The following is a 24,573-nucleotide window of genomic DNA, read 5'->3' as shown; positions in this document are numbered from 1 at the left end:
CCCAAACTAATGCACCCGTAACATAACATAAATCAAAACATACAGTTATCGCGTAAACCTGTACCTCTAGTCTACTATTATAAATCTTAAAAAGTCCGCCCACGCCGCCCACGCCGCCGTCGGGGTTACGCAGGAGGGGTTACTCCCAAAAACGCTTATTGCGGCGCCGTCGATTGACGCAGGAGAGTGAAATTTTCACGACTCGTGGGCCACGTAATTCAACAGGTCGTATTAAATTTTGGGCACGATGCGGCCAGGGGTGCACCCGTGGCGCGTGCTCATGTGCGCCATAGGGTTAGCATTAGAATCGCGACCGGCGCCGAGCAGAGGGCACGTGCTTTAGGCTCAGTTGTTCGCTTAAAAAACTGAGTGAAAGCATCAGAGCCGGCAGGTCGTTGACCTTTGACAACGAAGGCCGACACAGGGCACCGCTCGCCAAGGGGATTCGCCAGTAAATACAATTAATTTGTTTTTGCAATATCTCAGCCGTTTCTGGGCCGATTTAGCTGAAACTTGGACTGTCGGTGGTAGTATATGGTAGGGTAGGGTAGGGTAGGGTAGGGGTAGGGGTAGGGGTAGGGTAGGGAAGGGTAGGGTAGTGTAGGGGTAGGGTAGGGTAGGGTAGGGTAGGGTAGGGTAGGGTGGGGTGGGGTAGGGTAGGGTAGGGTAGGGTAGGGTAGGGACTAGGGTAGGGTAGGGTAGGGTAGGGTAGTGTAGGGGTAGGGTAGGGTAGGGTAGGGTAGGGTAGGTTAGGGTAGGGTAGGGTAAGGGTAGGGTAGGGTAGTGTAAGGGTAGGGTAGTGTAGGGTAGGGTAGGGTAGGGTAGGGTAGGGTAGGGTGGGGACTAGGGTAGGGTAGGGTAGGGTAAGGTAGGGTAGGGTAGGGTAGGGTAGGGTAGGGTAGGGTAGGGTAGGGTAAGGTAGTAGGGTAGAGTAGGGTATGGTAGGGTAGGGTAGGGTAGGGTAGTGTAAAGGTAGGGTAGGGTAGGGTAGGGTAGGGGAGGGTAGGGTAGTGTAGGAGTAGGGTAGGGTAGGGTAGGGTAAGTGTAGGGTAGGGTAGGGTAGGGTGGGGTAGGGTAGGGTAGGGTAGGATAGGGTAGGGTAGGGGATTGTAGGGTAGCGTAGGGTAGGGTAGGGTAGGGGTAGGGTAGGGTAGGGTAGGGTAGGGTAGGGGATTGTAGGGTAGGGTAGGGTAGGGTAGGGTAGGGGATTGTAGGGTAGGGTAGGGGATTGTAGGGTAGGGTAGGGTAGGGTAGGGTAGGGTAGTGTAGGTTAGGGAAGGGTAGGGTAGGGTAGTGTAGGGGTAGGGGTAGGGAAGGGTAGTGTAGGGTAGGGTAGGGTAGGGTAGGGTAGGGTATGGTAGGGTAGGGTAGGGTAATGTAGGGTAGTGTAGGGTAGGTTAGGGTAGGGTAGGGTAGTGTAGGGGTAGGGTAGGGTAGGGTAGGGTAGGGTAGGGTAGGGTACTACCATACAAAACACTTGAACACCCCGCACCTATCACCAACCCTTACAGTTTAATTAAAAACAGCTACCCAAATCTATCCAAATAATACATCTTAAAATACAAGTCAATCAACCAAACTAATGCACCCGTAACATAACATAAATCAAAACATACAGTTATCGCGTAAACCTGTACCTCTAGTCTATATTATAAATCCTAAAAAGTCCGCCGCCGTCGGGGTTACTCCCAAAATGGCTTATTACGGCGCCGTCGATTGACGCAGGAGGGTGAAATTTTTGCCAATCGTGGGTCGCGTCATTCAACAGGTCGTATTAAATTTTGGGCACGATGCGGCCGCGGGGGTGCGTCCGTGGCGCGTGCTGACGTGGTGTGCCATAGGGTTTACACTAGAATCGGCAACAGGCTATTGCTCGGGAACAGTAAGGGCTACGGGGGTGAAATTTTCACGCCAAGTCGGTCGCGTGCACTCATTTGTAGTATTAAATTTTCGAGGGTGTGGGTTCAGCGGTGTGCACGTGATGGGGCCGCGACCGGCGCCGAGCAGAAGGCACGTGCTTTAGGCTCAGTTGTTCGCTTGCAAAACTGAGTGAAACGAGTCAGAGCCGGGAGGTCATTGACCTTTGACAACGAAGCCCGACACAAGGCACCGCTCGCCAAGGGGATTCGCCAGTAAATACTATCAATTTGTTTTTGCAATATCTCACCCGTTTCTGGGCCGATTTAGCTGAAACTTGGACTGTCGGTGGTAGTGTAGTGTAGGGTAGGGTAGGGTAGTGCAGGCCGTAGGGTAGGGGTAGGGGTAGGGTAGGGTAGGGTAGGTTAGGGTAGGGTAGGGTAGGATAGGGTAGGGTAGGGTAGGGTAGGATAGGGTAGGGTAGGGTAGGATAGGGTAGGGTAGGGTAGGGTAGGGACTAGGGTACGGTATAGTATGGTAGGTTAGGGTAGTAGGGTAGGGTAGGGTAGGGTAGAGTAGGGTGGGTTAGTAGGTAGGGTAGAGTAGGGTAGGGTAGGGTAGGGTAGAGTAGGGTAGGGTAGTGTAAGGGTAGGGTAGGGTAGGGTAGGGTAGGGGTAGGGTAGGGTAGGGTAGTGTAGGGGTAGGGTAGGGTAGGGTAGGGTAGGGTAGGGTAGGGTAGGGTAGGGTAGGGTAGGGTAGGGTAGGGAAGGGTAGGGAAGGGTAGTGTAAGGGTAGGGTAGGGTAGTGTAAGTATAGGGTAGGGTAGGGTATGGTAGGGTAAGGTAGGGTATGGTAGGGTAGGGTAAGGTAGGGTAGTGTAGGGGTAGGGGTTAGTGGTGCCAATTTCATGAAATTTCAATTCCAATTCCGATCCAATTCCAAGAAATTGCCAAGTAAATTTCCAACTTTGTCCAAAGCGGGCGCTATTCCAATTTTTAACGATTTTTGCATTTTTTGCGTAAATTTTAAAAGTGTTTAAAAGCGTTTTAAAGGCCTCCGTTTTAAAATTTTAAATTTTAAAGGCCTTGTGTTCCGATTAATTTCCAAAAAATGTTAAGAATTCCGTCCAAATTCCAAATTGGAATTGGACAAAAATTGGAATTCCAAGAAAAGAAATTCCGATTGGCACCAATAGTAGGGGTAGGGTAGGGTAGGGTAGGGTAGGGTAGGGTAGGGTAGGGTAGGGTAGGGTAGGGTAGGGTAGGGTAGGGGATTGTAGGGTAGGGTAGGGTAGGGTAGGGGATTGTAGGGTAGGGTAGGGGACTGTAGGGTAGGGTAGGGTAGGGTAGGGGTAGGGTAGGGTAGGGTAGGGTATGGTAGGGGTAGGGTAGGGTAGGGTAGGGTAGGGTAGGGTAGTGTAGGGGTAGGGTAGGGTAGGGTAGGGTAGGGTAGGGTAGGGTAGGGTAGGGTAGGGTAGGGTAGGGTAGGGTAGGGTACGGTAGGGTTGAATCGAGTAACATCCTAACTAACAAAGGGCTCGAACGACTCGCATGCATTACCATCATACTTTACAGTTCAATTAAAAGCAGTTACCCAGTTATACACAAATAATACCAATAAAACGCAAGTTTCTACACCCAAAACTAATGTATCCGTCAATCATACATATCAAAACATACAGTTATCGCGTAAACCTGTACCTCTAGTCTATATTATAAATCCTAAAAAGTCCGCCGCCCACGCCGCCGTCGGGGTTACTCCCTAAAAGGCTTATTACGGCGCCGTCGATTGACGCACGAGGGTGAAATTTTCACGACTCGTGGGTCACGTAATAAAACAGGTCGTATTAAATTTTGGGCACGATGCGGCCGGGGGTGCGCCCATGGCGCGTGCTCATGTGCGCCATAGGGTTAGCATTAGAATCGGCAAAAACAGGCTATTGCTCGGGAACGGTAAGGGCTACGGAGGTGAAATTTTCACGCCAAGTCGAGCCCGTGCATTCATTTGTCGTATTAAATTTTCGACGGTGTGGGTTCAGCGGTGTGCACGTGGTGGGGCCGCGACCGGCGCCGAGCAGAGGGCACGTGCTTTAGGCTCAGTTGTTCGCTTAAAGGTAGTGTGCCAGCTTTCCTGGACCATATGGAGTTAATGACCCGGATAAGGAGAACCGGATTTTTAGAACTTATCCATACCTTCAAAACTTATGGAAACGTCTTAAATTCTTCAAATTTTGAGTACCCCAGTGCGAAATTCGCCCCGACGGGTTGTCGGTCGTACCCCAACCACATTTCACACCACTATGAACAATAAATGCACACACTAAAATCGCTATTACCGATAGGCTCATCCAATCAAGTTTCGATAAACCCGTTCATCATCATCTCCTGCGGTTTCGAACACGCCTGTTAGGTGGCTTCTGATGCTCGTCGAGGTCGGAATTTCCAAATACGCGTGGTGCGTCGGGCCGCGCGCTCTGACTTCGGCCAAGAAAAATGCGTCAGCTGATCATTGTCATTTCTGCCACTTGCGTGTGGTGTAATGGGGTCATAACTTAAGAGACGGCTGTTTCATATCAATTATTTTACATAAAATCATATTTCAAACCACAAATTAATGTTCGACAGCCAAATTTAAGAAACAATACCAATACAGGCTTACAGTTTAAGGCTCGACATTGTGTTGTCTACGATTAGACAGCTGATAACTCATTCCCGTACGTCGTATGGTCGTAACACTATAATGACCTTTGCTTATTGTCACAAGTGCGCCGCATTCGCGATTGTTGCCCGACGCCTGTTTGCAGGTGAGCCCACTATACAGTTGTTATGCATATCTAAAAACCGATAAACTTTTAGGCGAAAAAGGCACTATTCCAGGCCAATTTTTGAATTTTTTGCGATATTAGGTAAAAACAGAAGCTTCTTATCCTAGGAAAAATAAAACGGGAAATCTTTCAAAGGTGGCACACTACCTTTAAAAACTGAGTCAAAAGCATCAGAGCCGGGCGGTCGTTGACCTTTGACAACAAAGGCCGACACAAGGCACCGCTCGCCAGGGGGATTCGCCAGTAAATACAATAAATTTGTTTTTGCAATATCTCAGCCGTTTCTGGGCCGATTTAGCTGAAACTTGGACTGTCGGTGGTAGTGTAGGGTAGGGTAGGGTAAGGGTAGGGTAGGGTATGGTAGGGTAGGGTATGGTAGGGTAGGATAGGGTAGGGTAGAGTTAGGTAGGATAGGGTAGGGTAGGGTAGTAGGGTAGGTTAGGGTAGCAGGGTAGGGTATGGTAAGGTAGGGTAGGGTAGGGTAGGGTAGAGTAGTAGTGTAGTGTAGGGTAGGGTAGGGTAGGGTAGGGTAGGGTAGGGTAGAGTAGGGTAGGGTAGGGTAGTAAGGTAGGGTAGGGTAGGGTAGGGGGTAGGGTAGGGTAGGGTAGGGTAGTAGGGTAGGGTAGGGGGTAGGGTAGGATAGGGTAGGGTAGGGGTAGGGTAGGGGTAGGGTTGAGTTCAAAAAGGGCCCAACATACAAAACACTTGAACACCCCGCAACTATCACCATCCCTTACAGTTTTAAAAACAGCTACCCAAATCTACCCAAATAATATAGCTAAAAATACAAGTCAATCACCCAAAACTAATGCACCCGTAACATAACATAAATCAATACATACAGTTATCGCGTAAACCTGTACCTCTAGTGAATATTAAATTCATAGTTTTGGATGTAGGTTTTTTAACGTTTTGGAGTTTGCCACATCATTATTAAAACAGACGCAGTGTTGATCATTAACAATTGTCCTTCAATCATTATTTGAATGCAATTTATCGAAAATGTCCATTCCTCAGGAATTCCTTCGGAAGGATCCCATTCAGCTGTTCACCGTTTGTAATCTCGACTGCAATGCGTCTCTGGATACAACCAAAACGTGGTCTGCTATGAAAATAAATGAATCGTAAGTATTAGACTGAGTCTGACCTTTTTTACGAAATCAATGGCCAGTCGGCAAATATATCGAAGAGTGAGACGTTAGAATTTGCTAATGAAAGACAGTAGTGACTAGTGAGCTGCTAATCATATTTTTGTTTGTTTTATGCCTATTACCACTCCATAGCGTTTTATTTACATGCCGTTTTGCTTATTTCAGATGGGGGACGGAGATGGAGTCGATTGATTTGACATCTCTCAGCTCGTACCAAAAGTCGTTCCTCTTCTTCCCTGCGCGCTTCTTGGAATACGGAACCTACAGAGTGGTGTATCGACTGGAAATATCAGGTACGTTCGCCCTGTAACGCGCCTAAACTGGCTTCTCTGCGGACATCAGTCTGACCAAAACTCGTCCTACATTAACCCTATTCCTGGCGGGGGGGGGGGGCCTCAGGAGCCCCCCCCCCTGAGGTTTTTTGGTTATTTCTCCCAAACGCGTCGAGCTAGGAAGCTCAAATTTTCTGACTTTTCCTAAAAGGCTTCTACGCAACATGTCTGAAAATTTTGAGTTGATCTGACCTCAGGTCAGGTCACCAGAGGCGGTTTGGTGACCCTACCTCAAAAAAGTTTGCAATCACGCCAGAGCTAGAGTTTTTGACCGATCAATTTCTTCTCTTCAGGCTTTAGTTAGGGTACCAGTATGTGCAATTTGTATATCTCGGAATTTTGATATCGGTGACCTAAGGTCAGGTCAGTTTCGCGACCTCCCCATTATAAGTCAATGGGGGAAAAATCAACTCCCTGTTTTTACCACTAAAACGGGTCGGAATGGCCCCATATACCATACATGACTTCATATACGATCAATCTTCACTACCTTCAGGTCTGTTTTGCTGTTGGGCAGCTGTGAGGTCATGTGACGTCATCAAAGGTCACCAAAGGTTTTTGGCCAATAACTCCGTACAGGAACAAGATACAAACGCGTGGATGGTCTCATTGTGTTCAGCTCGTCAAGACGCATCGAATGATATACATGATGACCTCGAGGTCACGTGACCTGAGGTCAACCTTTGACCTTGACCTTTCGAGGTCAACATATATATCATTCGATGCGGATTGACGAGAGGATCACGATGATGCCCTTAGTTTGCTCCTATCTTGACTAATTCGAAAGTTATTCGAGAAAAACTCTCTCCATATCTAGCGCCGCCATTTTGACTTTTTCGACCCCTGTGACGTCATCTTTGACCTGACCTGAAAATGACCTTAGTAAAAATTGTAGACCTTGTCCATGCGTATCCGATGCCGTTTACCGCTTGTCGCTATCTTGCTTCGTTCTCGAGATCTCAGGGGGGGGGCCGAATCGGCCCCCCCGCCAGTTTCTTGTCCCCGCCAGTTTCTTCTTGTTTCAGCCCGTGACAAATCCTTCTGTTGTGTTGTTGTCTCCGACGCCAACAGTCCTCAGACTTGCACTCTCATTTATTGCGTCCGCTCCCGGTCACCGACTCCAACACACTGCCCGCCTCTCGGCGGCGACCCAGCACCGCGCCGGCCGCGCAGGGCCACGCCCCTGACATTCGGGGCCGCGCCATAAACCACGGGCGTCGCGGTTCCTACGCCCGCGGTCGGGCCCGCGCCACAAGGGCCGAGGAGCCACCGCCTACGCCGCTATAACTAAACTACGCCACACTCCTCCCCCCTAAAGAAATTGCCCCTACAGGATGGTCCTCCTGAGTAAGATTAACGGTACACTTTCAAAACAACACAAAACGAGGCAACCACACATCATGTCAACATGAACACTCTCGCTGCGCTGAGCAGTCACCGAACAGCAAACATGACAATAGACCGGTTTACATAGGGTTTGTTGCAAGCTTATATCTCCGTCCGAGATGTTGCAAAAGATGCCAATGGTGCTTAACAATTTACAAAATGATCCCCTCTAAATATTTGAAGACCACTGCATCGAAATTATTGCCAAATTAACGAGCTAGAGCCTCGTCAAAAATGCTATGTAAACCGGGTTAATGTCTCCCAACATTACCGCCGCTGCTGCGCTGCTGCTGCCGCTGCTATTGCTGGTGCCGCTACTGCCGCTGATGCCGCTCGTGGAGTGATGCCCCGTCTTCTTAACCACTTCCAAGGTATCCCGTGGGAGCAGGTCACTGATCTTCCGGCAGCCCTCTGGGATCAGATGGACCCCATCTGGGAGGTATACCATGGGATGCTGCCTCCGCCGCCTGTGAGTTAGCCTGTGGCCGGGCTTGCCCTCCTTTAAACAGATTCGCAGAATTGAACAGCTAGCGCCTGGAATCGCTCTGGTGGTCTTACTACCCTGCCCGACCGGGTTTTGTAATAGCGGTTGCCCTCTACCTGCTCTGTCCGCGCAGCTCCACTTTCCTGTGCCCTTGGCTGAAGGAGTTCCCTTTCTTCCACCTCTGCCTCCAGGCTGTCATCATCCCGAGACTCGTAAAATGACAGCCGACTGCTCCGACACCACGGTGTCCCCCGCTTGGCATGTTCATTCCGTTTACTATTTGCAGATGCTGACCCATCAGCCATCCCCTGAGGTGGTCGAGCGTCCTTCGTCCCAGCTCCTGTTATCTGGCGACCTCGCCTGCGGAAAATCCTGCTCGAGAAGGCTGGTTTCAACCGGTTGTGGTGCACATTCGTCATTCTTCCTCCTGGCCCTTGCACCTTGTGCACCACACTCTGCTCTCCATACGATTTAACGATGGTGGCCGGCCCCTTGTATGGGAGGCCAAGCTTTGGCTTACCTCCCGCTGCCGTGACTTTTAATAGCCGCTGCTCTGACTTTTAAATCCCAGTCGGAGCCCTGTGGCTCGATAAACTTTGAGACGACGTCCTTGAGCGTCCTCATAAACCGCTCCACCATCCCATCGCTCTCTGGGTGGTACGGTGTTGTTCTTGTCTTTTCGATACCAAGCCTTCTGCATAGTTCCTGGAAAACGGCCGACTCAAACTGCCGCCCTTGGTCTGAATGAAGCCGCTCCGGAACTCTAAAGTCGCACACCCACAACAGCAGGCAGTCTGCCACCGTCTAAGCCTTTTGGTTTTGCATGGGGTAGACTTTTACCATTTTGGAAAAGTAATCCATTATTACCAGGGCGTAGCGGTTCCCTCTGCTAGAGCAGGGCATTTCAGTGATGTCCATTGCCACACGTTCAAACGGTCGGCTCACAAGTTCAGTTTGTAGCGGTGCTCTTGCTGTGGTAGACGACCGGTTCCTGCGCTGACACAATACGCAGGATTTGCAGTAGTCCCGGACCTCTCCGTACGCACCAGGCCAGTAGAACCTCTCCATCACTCGGTCTAGAGTCCTCCGGAAACCCATGTGGCCCGCTGTTTCATCATCATGCAGACTCTGAAGAACTTCTTCCTTCTTGCTCTGTGGGACCAGGATCCTGAAGCTGGTTTCTTCATTGTGTTTCCTCACGATGCCCAAAACATGGTCTCTGATTTCCAGGTTTTCAAAATTTCTGGCAAAAATCCGTCGCTTCCAAGCTCCTTTTGCCTTCGAATCAAACCGATGCACCTCGCCATCCTGCACCCATCGAATGACCTCAGACAGCACCTCGTCTTCTTCCTGGACCGTCCGCCAGTCTGTTTTCGCGAAGCCCTGTCCGCTGTTGGTAGACCTGGACATCTGGCTCGCCTGGTCCTCGGCTTCTCGACAGACGGCTGTCGTTCCGGTTTGGTGCTGACTCTGTTCTGACGTGTCATCTCCATTGCGATTCAGTGAATTTGGCACCTCACCGCTGTCCTGTTCCTTCGCACCCGCGAACGGAACGGAATGGACCGGGGGCATGAGCGACCCTGCTGTTGACTGGACGTCAGGCGCCACCTCTTGCGTCACCTCACCTCTTGCAGGTCTTCGTGAGAGTGCATCAGCGTTGCCGTGACTCTCGCCCGGTCTGATCTCGACCTCGAACTCATAGGAGCTGAGCTCCACTGCCCAGCGACCTCTTCTGCCCGTAGCGTCGTTTTCAATCACAATCGACTTTGGTAAGTTTCTCAAAGGCTTGTGGTCTGTGCACACCGTAAACGGCGAGCCAACCAGATATTGGCGGAAGTGGCGTATCGACCACACAATTGCCCAAAGCTCCTTGTCATAAGTTGGCCATCTTTTTTTCCGACTTAGACAGCACTTTACTGGCGTAGGCGACCACATGATCCTCACCATCGACTGTCTCGGTGAGGACTGCGCCTATCGACGCGTTGCACGCATCGGTGTCCAGCCTGAATTTGCCTCGGAACGTGGGCAGTCGTAGCACCGGTGCGGAGGTCAGCACGTATTTCATCCTTTCAAAGGCGTTCAACAGCTCGGGTGACCAATCGAGCGGGCCCTTTCGCGCTGCAGCCTCTCGTAACAGTCTAGTTTCCTCGGAATACTCTTTGACGAACTTGCTGTAGTAGCCACACAAGCCCAGGAAGCTCAGTAGCTCATCAGCGTTTTGAGGTTGTGGCCACTGAGCCACCTTTTCCACGTTTCTCGGGTCTGGAAGTATTCCTCCCGACATGACCTTGTGTCCCAAGAAGGTCACTTCCTGCCTGCCCAGGAGACACTTGCTCGGCTTCAGCTTCATGCCAGCTCCGCGGATCCTGTTGAACATCTCAGTCAGTGTCTCGAGATGGCCCTTTTCAGTGCCGTTGAAGACAATGATGTCATCAATGTAGACCAGGCACGTTTTGTTGTCCATTCCTGCCAAAATGAGTTCCATGAGCTTCTGGAATGTTGGTCCAGCGTTTTTGAGGCCAAAGGCCATGAGTCCATGACCTTGAAGTGATGAAGACCCTTGCCTGTTGTAAAAGCGGTCTTTTCTCTGTCCTCCGGAGCTATTTCGACTTGCCAGTATCCTGACGCCATGTCCAGCGAAGAAAAATATTTCGCTCCTGCCAGTGTGTCCAGTGCATCGTCCACTCGGGGAAGGGGATGGGACATCCCCTGAGTGACGCTGTTCACAGCTCGCAGATCCACACAAAATCGGTAGCTTCCATCTTTTTTCCTTACCATCACAATCGGTGAGCACCACGGACTGGTGCTTTCTTCTATGACGCCGTCTCTGAGCATCTCGACCTTTTGTTGTTCCACTTGATCTCGCAGCTTCAGTGGTATTCGGCGAGGCCTCTGCTTGATCGGAGCGGCATCTCCCGTCTTAATTTCATGTTGAGTGAGATGAGTCCTTCCGATATCATCGGCGCCCTTGCTGAATATGTCAGAGAACTCACGCACCAGCGCTTCTAGCTCTCGTTTAACTTCTTCTGACAAGTCACAATTCTCCAAATCCAGGCCTGAACCAGTCGTGACTGAAAGCTGTGCTGCATCGTTTGACGCATCTGCCTGCTCGCAGATATCGTACAAGTCCTTTTCTCCTTCCGAGATGGTGAACAACGTTCCTACGTCTGTGTGCTTCATGATTTTAGCCTCGGTCGTGCCGGTATTGACCACTTTGATCGGGATAACCCGATTGTCTCGGACGATCGCCACTGAGCGTGGCACCCATAGATGTTCCGCGTTCTTCTTCTCACATGGCTCTAAGACTCCCTGGAAGCTCTGGCCTGGGTCCATTTGCGACCCACCGTTCAAAGGTTCGACTTTTGCCAGTACGAACGCTTCTGAACGTGGAGGAATGATCGATGTCTGCAGAATGCGTACCCTTGATCTGCTCGGTTGGACTTCACTGTAAGACGGCAGCGGAATTCTCAATTTCCCAATGCGGCACTCGCCTGCCTCATCGTCCAGAACCGAGCGATACCGACACGCGAAATCTCGCCCCAGTACCAGGTCTACAATGAGGCCTCGTGTCACCGCCACTTTGCAGGTGAATGTTTCCTCTTGGATCCTGAATCCAATCTGTCTACATCCCAGGATGTCAATGTGTTCTCCAGAAGCCCCGAGAACAGAGGAGGCTGACCGTTGATCAATCAACCGGTCGCCCTGCTCCTCCAATGAGTTGGCCAGCTCTTCATTGATCAGTGAGAAGTCTGCTCCAGAGTCCAATAAGGCCCAAATCTGCCTCCCTTCCAACATCACCTTGATCATTGCTGCCGTCTTCCGAGGCTCCTCGCTTTTCCCAGCTGCTTCCCGCCTCCCGGTCGCAGCTGCGCTTAGTTTTCCGACAGATACTGGCTCTGACGGCTGAGCTCGGGTCGCTTCCGACAGGTAGCCATCCAGTGACCCGCCTTTCCACAGCACAGACAAAATGCTTCCGGTCTCTCGGTCACCTTTTGTCTTCTCGGTGAGGCATGCGGACAGTTTCTTCTAAAGTGACCCGGCTCCCCACAGCCGAAGCACCTTGCTTCTATTCTCTTTCTTTGGCGGTCCATTTCGTCCTTTGAACTCTGCGCCTCTCCGATCGCAGCGACGACGCCCAGTACCTCGTCCAGCTTCTCCTGCAGCCTATTAACTTTTTGTTCGAGCTGGTCTGCTGAGCTTGGCGCTTTTGCTACAAGCACCTGATCGGACGGCCTTTCCTCTGCGTCGTTCGAGCCACCGACGGCTCCGATAGCGGCCAGAGCATCCCGAGTCCGACGGAGACATCGCACCTCTTTTACGGCCTCGTCTAGAGTGCTCAAGGGCTTGTCCATCAATTTTGTCTGTAGCCAAGGCTCCTTTAACCCACACAAAAATTGACTCACTATAGCCGACTGTAGGTCTGAGAAAGATTTCTCGGGGTAGGCCCTCTTGGCCAACTCCTGGATTCTGTCGCCGAAATCCTCGAATGATTCTCCTGTTTGTCTGATAGCCTGGTTGAGGTCCGAATATGCGTGAATAGTGTTCACGTGTTTCCCAAAGCGTGCGCTTAGAGCGTTCTTGACCTCGGCGTATTGTCTTCGCAGCTCTTCTGGCATTGACGCGCACACGTCCAATGCCTTACCATCTAGGCATATAAATAACGCTTCGAGCCATTCGCTTTTGTCCCCCAGGCCTGCCAATAGCTCAAACCGCTGGATCCAAACATCCCAGCCTTCATCATTACCTCCGTCAAATTTCCTGATCCGGGATGTAAAGCGTAGAAGTTTATCCGACTGGAATTTCTGGCCTGTCTTCTCTTTCTCATCCATTTCTGTTTTGTGCACCGAGTGACAAGCAGAGTACACCTCTCGCTGCCCCCGCCTCCAGGTGAGTTATCGAGTGAGCAGTGGAGTGCACCTCTCACTGACCTCGGCACAAATAAGAATACCAAATAGTCCGGAGCGACGGGTGCCCTAACCGGGATAAGATACTCGGTAGAAGAAGGCAAACATAGGCTTCTTACCTTCGACCGCGCCAATGTTGTGTTGTTGTCTCCGACGCCAACAGTCCTCAGACTTGCACTCTCATTTATTGCGTCCGCTCCCGGTCACCGACTCCAACACACTGCCCGCCTCTCGGCGGCGACCCAGCACCGCGCCGGCCGCGCAGGGCCACGCCCCTGACATTCGGGGCCGCGCCATAAACCACGGGCGTCGCGGTTCCTACGCCCGCGGTCGGGCCCGCGCCACAAGGGCCGAGGAGCCACCGCCTACGCCGCTATAACTAAACTACGCCACACTTCCTCCCTGCCACTCTCCAGGCGAGGGCATGGAACCCGGCCAGCCGTTCATCAAGCGCGTGTTCTCGTACATCCGCGTGAAGCGGTCGCCGCTGGTGGTGACGATGCTGTCGGGCGGCAGCTCGGTCATCCAGCGCGGATACAACCAGATGGTGGTGCTGGAGCCCGAGCGGTTCTCCATGGACCCAGACTACCCGGAGGATAAGGTAGGTACGGGAGCTCGGAGTCTATGTCGGCAGGGAGAGACAGGTCTGCATAAAAGTTCTGTTTCTTATCTCGGTAGTTGTTGAAATTCGGACAGCGCTAAACGTGTAACAAATGCAAGAGCTAGGGGGCAACTAAATAATCTAGTAGCATAAGAGAAAGGCGGCTTTTCCTATAAAGCTTATAAACTGCTCCTTCGCTAGTATAATTAAAAAACGTTAATTTTTTGCGCTCAGAACCTGGACTACTCATGGTTCTGCCGCCGGTTACCGGACGAGAGCCTGTCGCGCACCAAAGCCGGCTGGTTCCGGCACACGGAACCGCGCCAGAACCCCATCATGAACGCCACCGTGGAACTGTACGACTGGGTGTACGACAACGTCACCAATGCGACGTACGAGGTGGAGCGGCCCGACCTGGGCGGCTGCTTCGGACAGGGACCCGGTGAGACGGGCGGATGGTGGTGGGGGCGTGGGAGAAGGGGCTGGGAGAGGAGAGAGGATATTGATCATAGAGTAGGGTGAATCGATTGACTAACAAACTTGAACGGTGCTCAATTAAATGCCGCCATTAGATATGATAAACAATGTTTATATCTTTCGCTGCTTTTCCGTTAAATTGGTTCACGAGCTGTAAAAGCACGTTTAACAGGAGGGAGAATAGACCAAAGGCTGCCTCAGTAAAGTTGGTACTTGTCATGCTTGCAAAATGCATCGACGATTCATTCATAATTAATTGTGATCATTTATCATGGTAAGCGGTAACAAGATCAGTGGATATATTCGCTAAAAAAACATTTTAAATAACAAATGCTAAGCGCTGAATGTCGATTTTTCCCTTAAGGAATGCTGAACATCACCGGCGGCCGGCTGGAGTTGAACACGCTCCAGTTCCGCACCAACAACGTTACCTACGAGATCAGCGTCCAGATGCGGAAGGCGGACCGGAGTGACGGACGGATGGCCACCGGCACCACGCTGGTCGAGGTCGTACCCGGCTCGCCGCCGCTCGTCACCGTCAGGTAGGTGACAGGGGAGATGGAAGGGTTTCGGATGTGACGATGTGGTTCGTATGAATGGGCCTGCCGCCGCGTCGGAGAACTCACTGAGCTGTTAGGCTGCGCCGCCTAGCGTCGGTGTCATGCGGCACAGTATCACGCTAGTTACCGTTTCCGCCGCCAGGTGTCAGGTGGAGGACATGTGTCGCGTCACGGAGAGCGGCTCGATCATCAACCCGAGCTCACGGGTGGCTCTGGTCGGATTCTGTGAGGAGCTCTGCGAGGGTGCTCTCCGCTGGAACTGGAGAATTCTGTACATACGAAACAATACAGGCAAGTCACAACTGGCATGCCACTTAGGTATTGCATTGAACGGGAAAAACTGAACGGTTAGGCATATCGTGGTTCGTATTTTGCTCAATTTTAATTGTCTTCAGCGGAATTATGTTTCGGTTTGTTTACTTGGCATTCTTTTCCTCAACAATAATGGCCGTCGTAGGGTCAAGTCGTACCTGCAGGCCAGGTCTTTATACCCAAATTAGGTAGAACGTGGTGGGACGGTTACGCCATCCCCATTAACATCACATACTAATTCATCTAAAGTCCTAATCAGCCAAGCGTTTAGCTCGCCAACTTTTCTAACAAAACCTCTCCCACGATCTTACCCTTAGAGCATCTGATCAAGGACGGCGACAAATACATCATCGGCGTCGGCAAACCGTCGGTGGCCATCAAGAAGTCGCTGTACACAGATTACTCTGATGTGGTCGAGTTTAGGGTCAAGCTCCGAGTGATGCGAGTGTCGGTAAGGACGCCTGGTTTAGCTGTCAGTGGTAATGGGTAAACCGACAGATCAAAAGATAGTGCATAAACACCACATGACTGCCGAAACACGCTCGAACTAGAGATGCTGAGAATGTGTTGATTTTTTTGTAGACATGAGCCTCCAGCGTCACATGTGGTCACTATTTAGCTCCCTGGCACCCCTGCACTTGCATAACTTGAGCTGGCTGTTGGCTGGCGCGCAAGATGTGGCGCAGAGGCACACCCATAGGTGCTCTTCTGGTATAGTCTAGCCACCCCTCCCATCCTAATTTTAAAATCACATATCCTTTACCATCTCTCCTTGCCCACAGGACGGTGAGACCGGCGAGGCCACCATGTTCCTGCTGCTGAACCAGGCCCCCCTGGGCGGCACGTGCACGGTCACGCCGCCCGAGGGCAGAGTGGTGAACCTGCTGTCCCGCGGCGTCTCCGTCAAGGACTACGACCCAGCCACGGTACTGGCGACGGGCGGAGGCGCGTCAGCCGACAACGGGACCGGTGAGGAGCGAGGGATTCATCTCTTATCGTGTAGCGAGGCGCGTCGAAAGTTTGTAATTGGGCGAGTTATTGAGGCGACAAATGAATGCTGTATTGAATTAAATTATTTAGGGAAATACATTAATAATCTGTGTGCCCTCATTCCTGGTTAGTACCTACATACCTGTTGATTTTCATTCGGCAGCTACGGAGTCGGATCTACCCATTCCTGGAAGAGCGCTCATTGAAGATTGGTACGTTGAATGCAAGAACTTCAAAGACCCGGAGAAGGACAGGATCGGCAAATATCTATTCTTCAGTAAGTCTATTGTGAACAATTGCCGCTTTCCATCTGTGTTGCGTGCACATTTTGAAATTTCAATGGTGTAATGAAACGTGAAGAAAATGCATTGATTTAAGAAGCCATTTTTTTCAATTTGTTAAGCGAACCCCTAGCACTTAATATTTTTCGTTTAAAAGGACACCGATAGACTTAAAAGAATACATCACCACTGCTAAATCTTATAAATGTCGTTTATAAATGTCGTGGAATGAATATGGCAGCACTGACTGAACTTCAACTGTAGAAAACGGCTATCTAGCGCAAAATGGTATTCACGCATTTCAGTCATATATAGACTATCATACATATATTGACACTTCCAAGAATCGTTACGTGGACTCGGATAAGCATTTGGAAGCACTGGCATCACTGGAAATGTTACCAAATGCCGTGAATAGAATAGCATGCCCTTTACATATAAGATTGGGCCTAAGATAAGATAAGATAAGCCATGAGCCCGCATGCCTCCCCCTCCTAAAAAAATTAACGTTGTCCAGAGCCCTCACAGCTTGCGATATGCCACCTGCCGTGGGCAGCAGCGGCGCAGTCGTAAGGCGGTCTCAGGCCACAGACGTGAGCGTCAGCCGGGGTGTGTCGCTCACCTCCCGTCCTCTGCTAGCTAGACTCCAGCACCGGCCGCCCCCCCCCCCCCCTACACTGCACCCTCGCTCGCGCATGGACACCGGTCGCCGCGCCGGGAGTCGCCTGTCGGTCGGCCGTCAGTGCCACAGCGCCTCACTCGGCCGGCTCGTCCCGGCGGTGAAAGAACGCCTCCGACTGGAACACCTCCGGCGGAGTGTACGTCTTCGGCTCCTCCGCCGTGTCGACGCGTCGGTTCTGCCACAGAGCTGAGAGCGTCTGTGTGAGGGGCGCGGGTGACGTGAGCCGGCTCTCAGCCAGCTGAAGCTGCTGCTCCAGGCGGCTCACCTGGTCGCCGGCCGTGTTCACAAACGTCTCCACGGCGTCCACCCGGTCAAACAGCTGCTGCAGCGGCTGGCGGGCCTGCCAGAGACGGGGCACCGCCTCACTGAGCGCGCCGCCCGAACAGTCGGCCATCATGTCGAGCAGGCTGCTGAACTCCTCCACCTTGGCGAGCATCTCTTCCAGCGCGGCGTCCAGCGCGCCGCACTCTTTGGAACAGTCAAACTGGGGAGAAAAGAAACAAAAGCTTGAAACATCTCTGAGATCACCTTTTTTTGGTTAACCTGCGCCCCCTGGGGGTCCTGGATTCCCACGCCCTGCTGGGGGGGGGGGGGGGGGGGGGCGGAGGTTGAACACAAGATAGTCCTGTTAAAAGCACAGCATGTCTCCAGGTCTATGGATTTCTTTGATCTAGAAAACATAGGCATTTTCCGTAAATCCACTAACATTACCATGTCTCCCTATCGCCGTTTCAGTAAAACACCCGCTGCATGAGTTTATCCGTGTGATGAAGTTCGGAAAGGAGCGAAAGGACAAGTTTGTGTTCCCATACGGTGTCTGGGAGCTGTGGCTCACTATCAACGACAACTACGGCGCCTATCGAGACGTCTTCATCGAGACCATCATGGTGAGATAGTAGTCGAGCGCTTTTATTCATCGCTTGGTTTTCATTGTAGGCCTCAGTGACAAGGACCGTCCGCTCATTCCTAAGAAAACAAGTTGGAATGCTTATTCAATTAGGTCGTATTTCTTGGTAAACGATGCGGCTGCTGTTGCAAGTTGCATATACACGTTACTTGTCTTCTGTTTCCATTAACAACTCTTTTTTCGCAGACCTCTGCGCCCACAAAGGGCGAGTACGCCGCCTGGGAGATGAAAAAGGACATCCCACGTGCGATGGGTGAGGGCGACCAGCCGCGACTCAGCCAGCTCCTGATGGCCAGGTCGTCCATGCAGGACATCGAGCTGCCCGACGACCCGGTAAGAAATATCGAAAAATGTCAACGCTGCGCAGCCATAGAACAACAAACTAATTACTTGAGGTTTGGCAGTAGGTCTACCTGAAATGGTCATCTCAACCGAGCTTGAATGATAGCCTGTCATTAACTGATGTGTGGATAGTAATGGCTTTGAATTGCCTGTCCTAATCTCTGGATTAAATATTATCGAACGACCTCGACGTTGCGAACAACGGACGCAGAAACCATTGACCGTATCTCTCTCTCTCTCTCTCTCTCTCTCTCTCTCTCTCTCTCTCTCTCTCTCTCTCTCTCTCTCTCTCTCTCTCTCTCTCTCTCTCTCTCTCTCTCTCTCTCTCTCTCTCTCTCTCTCTCTCTCTCTCTCTCTCTCTCTCTCTCTCTCTCTCTCTCTCTCTCTCTCTCTCTCTCTCTCTCTCTCTCTCTCTCTCTCTCTCTCTCTCTCTCTCTCTCTCTCTTCTCTATCCCCAGACGGAAGCCACCACCACTCCGGCTTACGAGTATTACGATGAGTCCGTCGAGACAGAGACCATGGATCCCGATGAGCTGCTGGAGATCCAGGCAGAACAGGAGAGACAGAGGCTCGACGCGCTCAACAGCAAGGCGTCCGTGAGTTCTGCAAGCAATTTTTAGATTTCTTTGACTGCTGAGGTGGTAATGGTATTGATTTTGATTATATACCTTTGCCACATCTTTGATGGAAACGCGACTCGTGATAGCTATCGACTGTCGAGGTTCGAGAATCGAGGTACTTTGTTCAGGAGACTGAGAGACAGCAAGTGTCGCAACAAAAATGCATTCAACGGCAATTGTTTAGCGTATCAGAAGGCCCTTTTCTCAACAAATGCTGGAAAAAAGGCTACCATAATTTCATGAACGCTTGCAGGAGAACCGTCAGATGCTGGGTCAGCTGGATAACCTGAACCAGAACACGCTGGACGACTGCACCATGGTGCTGGGCGCCACAGCAGCCATCGTCGGCGACGGGAAGGCCGTCGACTCGACAGGTACGGTTATTAGCCAGTCGACCCGACCGGTGGGCACTTAGGCAGTCGAATCGACGGGCAGGCAGTTTGACTCGACAGGTAGGCACTAAGACTAGACAGGTAGGCGTTTGGGCAGTCGACTCGACAGGTAGGCACTGAGACACAGGGTTGGCATTTTTGCCGGCAAAAACTAGTTTATGCCATTTGCCGGTTTAAACCGGTTTTAACCGGCAAAAACTGGCAAAAACTGGCAAAAACTCAGAAATATCACAATGCTATGCCTAGACATGATTTTGAACAGGAAACATTTTAAGGAGAATTCGGTGAAAGCTTTATGCTTTCAAACAGAAGCGACATTGACCATTGAAATGTTTCATACCTAACTCAGAATCATTTTCATGGGCTATCCATAAGGAGCTAGTAAGATGCCTTTTGGGGGTGACAAATGAGCCAGTGCAAGGGTGACTGGGTGAGTCCTGCACAATCAGAAGTGCGAAGAGGTATCTGCCACTGATATGCGCACGGCACCGCATGGCACCCTACTTACCGTGGCCGCCTTGTCCCTGTCTCCCCTTACATGGAAAAACATTCCGTTGTGGATGTCTACCGACATGCATAGACATTTTAAGCAGGGATAAGTAATGAGGCAACTTCAGAATGTTTAGTGCATCTATGTATATAACTACTAGAAATGCATTTGTACATTTCAAATCCATTCCTAACTAGACAAGTTGAAGGTTTGGCCATCTGAGTTTTAGCCAGTTTTTGCCAGTTCTTGCCACCAGGGTTTCTGCCAGCCGGTTTAAACCGGTTAAAACCACTGGCAAAAACCAGTTTTTGCCACCCCCTGCCAACCCTGCTGAGACAGTCAACTCGACGGGTAGGCGCTGGTTGGAGCAAGGGGATTCGGACAACTTTTAAACCTTTGTTTTGATTTCATTATGTTCATGCATTGTTATGCTAAATATATACGATATAATTGTGCATATAAGCTGCTAGCAATAGACCAGGAATTGATAAGATTCTGTCCCACATGAAATTCATTCCCCACTCCAGGTTATAAACGCTGGCTTACACCTGTGTGTCGTGTGGGTAAACATATTCAATTCTCATTGATGGCTCGACCCGTAACAATTTTTCATAACAGAAAATGGGTGCCGTTGAATTCACCCCGTCCCCTCCACCAGCCAAGGACCTGGCCATCGACGCGATCGGCGGAAAATGTCTGCAGGATGTGCTGCTCAATTCGACCATCAACGACCCGAAAGAGGCGGCCGGAATGGCCACCAGCAGCCTGGGATCCGTCACAGCCGTCGGCAAGGTCGGTGATCAATGGAAGACTGCGTGGCTACGGGCCAATGGCCATTGGCCAAATATAGCATAAACTTAGCAATGTCAGGCCTCGTGATTTCTGGCCACTGCCATAAACTCAGTCTTGAATGTCACACTTTCCGGTTAGCTAGCAATGACACAGAACGTGAGCTTTCGTGGCAACAGTCTAAAGTCTAGAAATAATCAAAGTTAGAATTGGATGCCTGAGGTCACGAGACAATGCTGTGTAATACAAACAGCAAAAAGTATGTGCTGTTACACTTCTGTTGCGTAGCGACTGTCGTCAGCACGAATCTACAACATTGCTTCTAGGCATAATTGGCTGCGTTATCCAATCGTGTCCCTGAATTAGCAGCTCCAGGAAGCCGAGACGAGCACAAACTCTGGTCCTCGCCGTCTATCCCCTCATCCTCCCTCCCCAGGGTATCGATAACACCAATCTGGACGGAGCAGTCGTGCCGTCGGACGTGGTAGAGGCTAGGCGGCGGAGGAGCACCGATTACCCCGAGTACGAGGTGTGTGAGGAGGGTGAGGAGCCGCCGCCGCCCGATCCTGAAGACCCGGATGCCCCCACCTGCAAGACGCCCACGCAGCTGGCAGTCATGGTGAGTGGTGAGAGGAAACTAGGGTATGTTACTGGAGTGATTTAGTGGAACCTTTCAGTGGGCCTTTTGTTTTTGATTTGATTGAGGTTTAGAAAAATCAGTGGAAATTAGGGAGTGGAAAAGGAAAAAATGACGTGAAGGTGGTTAGTGACTGAGTGGGTGAGAGTGAACGAATGAATGAGTGATTGATTGAGTACGAGCGTGCAAGAACGAGAGCGTGAGTGAGCGAGTTAGTCCGAGTGAGTGAGTGGGTGGATAAAGGAAATAAAGAAATAGAGAGAGAGAGAGAGAGAGAGAGAGAGAGAGAGAGAGAGAGAGAGAGAGAGAGAGAGAGAGAGAGAGAGAGAGAGAGAGAGAGAGAGAGAGAGAGAGAGAGAGAGAGAGAGAGAGAGAGAGAGAGAGAGAGAGAGAGAGAGGAGGAGGAGGAGGAGGACGTCGACGATATGCTCTGCAGATCCCGTTTCTAATTCACCGCTCCACGTCGTCAGGACCTGAAGCGGAAGGCGGCGCGTCAGGTGCCCACGATGATGGAGTCGGTGAAGCAGCTGCAGGAGAAACTGATGTCGATCGTGCTGCCCGGGGAGGACCCGTTCACCCTGAGGACCCCCGACGGACTTGAGATGTCGCTCGTCATGTGAGTCTGACAGAAATTTCCTCAGCACCATTCACTAGTCACCATCCGGGCCATTCCAGCATTCACAGTTCACACCGGATTTCTTCACGGCGAGATAAGCAAACTTAGACGGCAACAAACTTCTATGGCATATGTGCAATGATATTTTCTAGAAGACTAGAAGATAAACCAGGATGTGACATTCCGTGTGTCCATATTTGACAGGATGGAGGGCTGGGCACTGGACGGTTACCGAATGCGGCTGGGAGAGGCCGAGTACCAGTTCCCCAGTCTGTGCGCCATCCTGCATGAGGAGTCCAACTGCAGCGCTGCCTACAACATGACTGTCGGCCTGCAGACCATCAACTGGCCCACGCTGCTCTATGTGAGTACACTGGCGGGGCGACTGGCGATAGAGCCTGCCTGGAACGTGGGTTGGTGAAGCCAGGATGCATATGCGTAATTGGTGGTGTGTCGTGAAACCCGTTGAAATCTGACTTCCCGTGGATTTACTTTTTCCTCTCCCTTTTATCATTCTTTCTTCCTCTCTCTCTTCATTCCTCTTCCTTTCTCTTCTCTTCTCTCTCTGTTCTCTTTTCCTCTATGCACGTACCTATTTCCCGTTACTACATCCCCGCCCTCTGCCCGCAGTCATACGGCGATGGTACGGAGGCGGTCAGTCGCGACTCGTCCAACCTGCAGCTGAAACTGGTCCAGCAGCTGCCGGGTACAAATGAGCTCGAACAGGTGCCCGTGTACGACCTGCCCAGCCACCAGCGGGTGCGCATCACCGTACCGCGAGGGAAGCAGGGAGAGAAACCCGTGCTGCCAGGTGGGTCCGTATGGGGTAGCGGTAGGGGTAGATAGGGGGAGGATGAGTCTTACCAGGTGAATGATTGAGCGAGTTATAGTGACTGATGCATATGTTGTGTTTAAGAATGTATATTTTCGTATGATTATTTCCTCATAGCGTCACCAATAAGTACTGAGATTTTTTATGAGATGATCCATTGAATAAAAACGGCCGGTTTTATCTTTAACCGCTTTGTTGTCGTGGAAACACTCTTGGCCAGCCAATCCTTTAAATTTAGCCTTCTCCCCTCTCTCCCCTCTGGTCCGTCCGACAGACCCGACGTTCGTGGAGCCGCAGCCGAATGACCGGGAGTTCATGGTGTACCACTCGTTCAACGTCACCCACCCGTACGTGGCCATCAACGTGGAGGTGTCCGTGTCGCGACCGGACGCCCAGCTGGTGGTGTTCCTGAAGCGCGGCAACAAGCCCAACCTGACGCACTACGACTGGGTGTGGAAGGTGCAGCTGCCGGAAAACTTCACCGTGGAGGGTAGGTGGCCGGGGAGCGGAGACGAAATTTGGGGGTGGGCGAGCGGATCTTTACTGCTTTGTCGGCCTCGACTTTATGTGCTGAGTCTTGAAACCGGCTGCAACATATTTTTCGTAGCAAATTATATCAGAAAAGTTTGTATTATGGGACTGGCTTCACAAAATCACAAGTCATTACATCTTGTTCCTTAAAAGTTTTAAATGGATTTATCAAGGCAACGGATATCTGTTTCAGTATCGCAAGAGCCAATGGAAGAGCCGATACCGATTACGACTGCCGTCCCCATGACAACGGTGCAAGGTGAGTTGGCAGACGGCTCGCTGGCACCTCCTTCTGCCATCATGAATATCACATATACCTTGACGATAGGAAGGTTGCTAGATAAATCCGTATCAAATGCGAGAAACACCATAAGGGCATAAACGAAGGAGATAGGTCGTGACACCACCACCGTAACGTTTCACGTCACATTCCAGTGCCGTTTTGCGAAGAACTGGAGGGTATCAATGCCACCAGAGGAACAAATCAAACGTGCATTCCTGGAGGAACAACCGAACGTGAGTATAGAAAGCAGCCAGCAGTGCATTGAGATGCGGGTGTGCATCCTAAGCTTCAGCCTATTACAGGAAGAGGCCCGTCGTCGGGGACAAAATCGACCCATTCCAGACCATCAACTACTCAGCCCGGGAGGTTCTCTGGTAGCGGCAGTAGCTCTCACTGGGATGGTATCCTGCTAGCTTATTGCATGGGCACTGCATGTTACGAGACGGACTTTGCCCCAGCTCAGAAAACATAGGTATAAAAAAAAACGATATAATGCCTAATAAACTCTGTGCAGATACACCAAACATGAATAATTGTTCTTTCCGCCAACTAACCACCAAACATCTCGCCCAACAGCTCCCATCATCTGTGCCGAGGACCTCATAACCACCGAACCCACAACGGCGGGACAAACCATGGAAACCACCATGTCACAGCTGAGCATTGGCGACGGCGGCAGTGTCACAGAAGGCACAGTCGGTTCGGAGATCAACACAACAACACCGGACGGACGCGTGTGTACCCCGGTGGTGGTGACAGCGACACCGCCCGACGGCGCAGCGCCCGAGCCGCGTCCCGTCGAGCCCACCAACTACATATCAGAATATGTCCGGCTCAGAGTCGGTGAGTTGAGCTGAGAGATGGAGGAAGTGTTTTCATGTTATTTTTGGGACAATTAGAAGACGGAAATCATTCGGATTAATTTGAATTTGACAAATGATAGAAATGCTGAGTGTTCAATAGTATCATGAGGACCATGGTAAAAGGTCATACGACATCAGTGGTAGATACTTTTGCCGAGTTGGGGTTGCACGGGCGCAGCAAGTCCGCCGCTGCCATAGCGGTGACCTTGACCTCCACCGTCTGTTGCGGCTCCAAAGCCAAGCCGGCGTGAAATTGGGAAAGCTCGTGCTACCCCAACTCGGCACAATTCTCCACCACTGAACATCAGTAAACTACATTACACGGTTCCTCCCTTTTGTAATTTATCCTCATCAACCTTACATTTACCAAAATTCAGTAGTCATTTTTTATCCAGCTTGTGTCATCATTTTCCGTACCGTTTGACCGCCC

General features: G+C 51.1%; 1 protein-coding gene across 1 annotated transcript in view; it reads left to right on the top strand.

Moving 5' to 3' along the window:
- LOC122370418 overlaps positions 1 to 24,573 on the top strand; it is a 65,085-nt gene that overhangs the window by 22,067 nt on the left and 18,445 nt on the right. Inside the window, exons 30-51 of the mRNA XM_043346077.1 lie at positions 5,699 to 5,805; positions 5,998 to 6,125; positions 13,355 to 13,539; positions 13,774 to 13,981; positions 14,381 to 14,558; positions 14,719 to 14,867; positions 15,206 to 15,339; positions 15,671 to 15,857; positions 16,042 to 16,155; positions 17,577 to 17,728; positions 17,935 to 18,081; positions 18,549 to 18,686; positions 18,964 to 19,084; positions 20,251 to 20,384; positions 20,818 to 21,000; positions 21,489 to 21,634; positions 21,839 to 21,998; positions 22,265 to 22,445; positions 22,741 to 22,956; positions 23,191 to 23,256; positions 23,433 to 23,513; positions 23,857 to 24,123. Coding sequence (XP_043202012.1) covers positions 5,699 to 5,805; positions 5,998 to 6,125; positions 13,355 to 13,539; positions 13,774 to 13,981; positions 14,381 to 14,558; positions 14,719 to 14,867; positions 15,206 to 15,339; positions 15,671 to 15,857; positions 16,042 to 16,155; positions 17,577 to 17,728; positions 17,935 to 18,081; positions 18,549 to 18,686; positions 18,964 to 19,084; positions 20,251 to 20,384; positions 20,818 to 21,000; positions 21,489 to 21,634; positions 21,839 to 21,998; positions 22,265 to 22,445; positions 22,741 to 22,956; positions 23,191 to 23,256; positions 23,433 to 23,513; positions 23,857 to 24,123 — 3,382 coding nt within the window. The remainder of the gene's footprint in view (positions 1 to 5,698; positions 5,806 to 5,997; positions 6,126 to 13,354; positions 13,540 to 13,773; positions 13,982 to 14,380; positions 14,559 to 14,718; positions 14,868 to 15,205; positions 15,340 to 15,670; positions 15,858 to 16,041; positions 16,156 to 17,576; positions 17,729 to 17,934; positions 18,082 to 18,548; positions 18,687 to 18,963; positions 19,085 to 20,250; positions 20,385 to 20,817; positions 21,001 to 21,488; positions 21,635 to 21,838; positions 21,999 to 22,264; positions 22,446 to 22,740; positions 22,957 to 23,190; positions 23,257 to 23,432; positions 23,514 to 23,856; positions 24,124 to 24,573) is intronic.

This window comes from Amphibalanus amphitrite, unplaced genomic scaffold (assembly GCF_019059575.1).
Source record: "Amphibalanus amphitrite isolate SeventyFive unplaced genomic scaffold, NRLGWU_Aamphi_draft 000003F_arrow, whole genome shotgun sequence".
NCBI classification, from domain to species: Eukaryota; Metazoa; Arthropoda; class Thecostraca; order Balanomorpha; family Balanidae; genus Amphibalanus; species Amphibalanus amphitrite.
The sequence above is the reverse complement of the archived record's forward strand: the minus strand, read 5'-3'. Positions and strand labels throughout refer to the sequence as shown.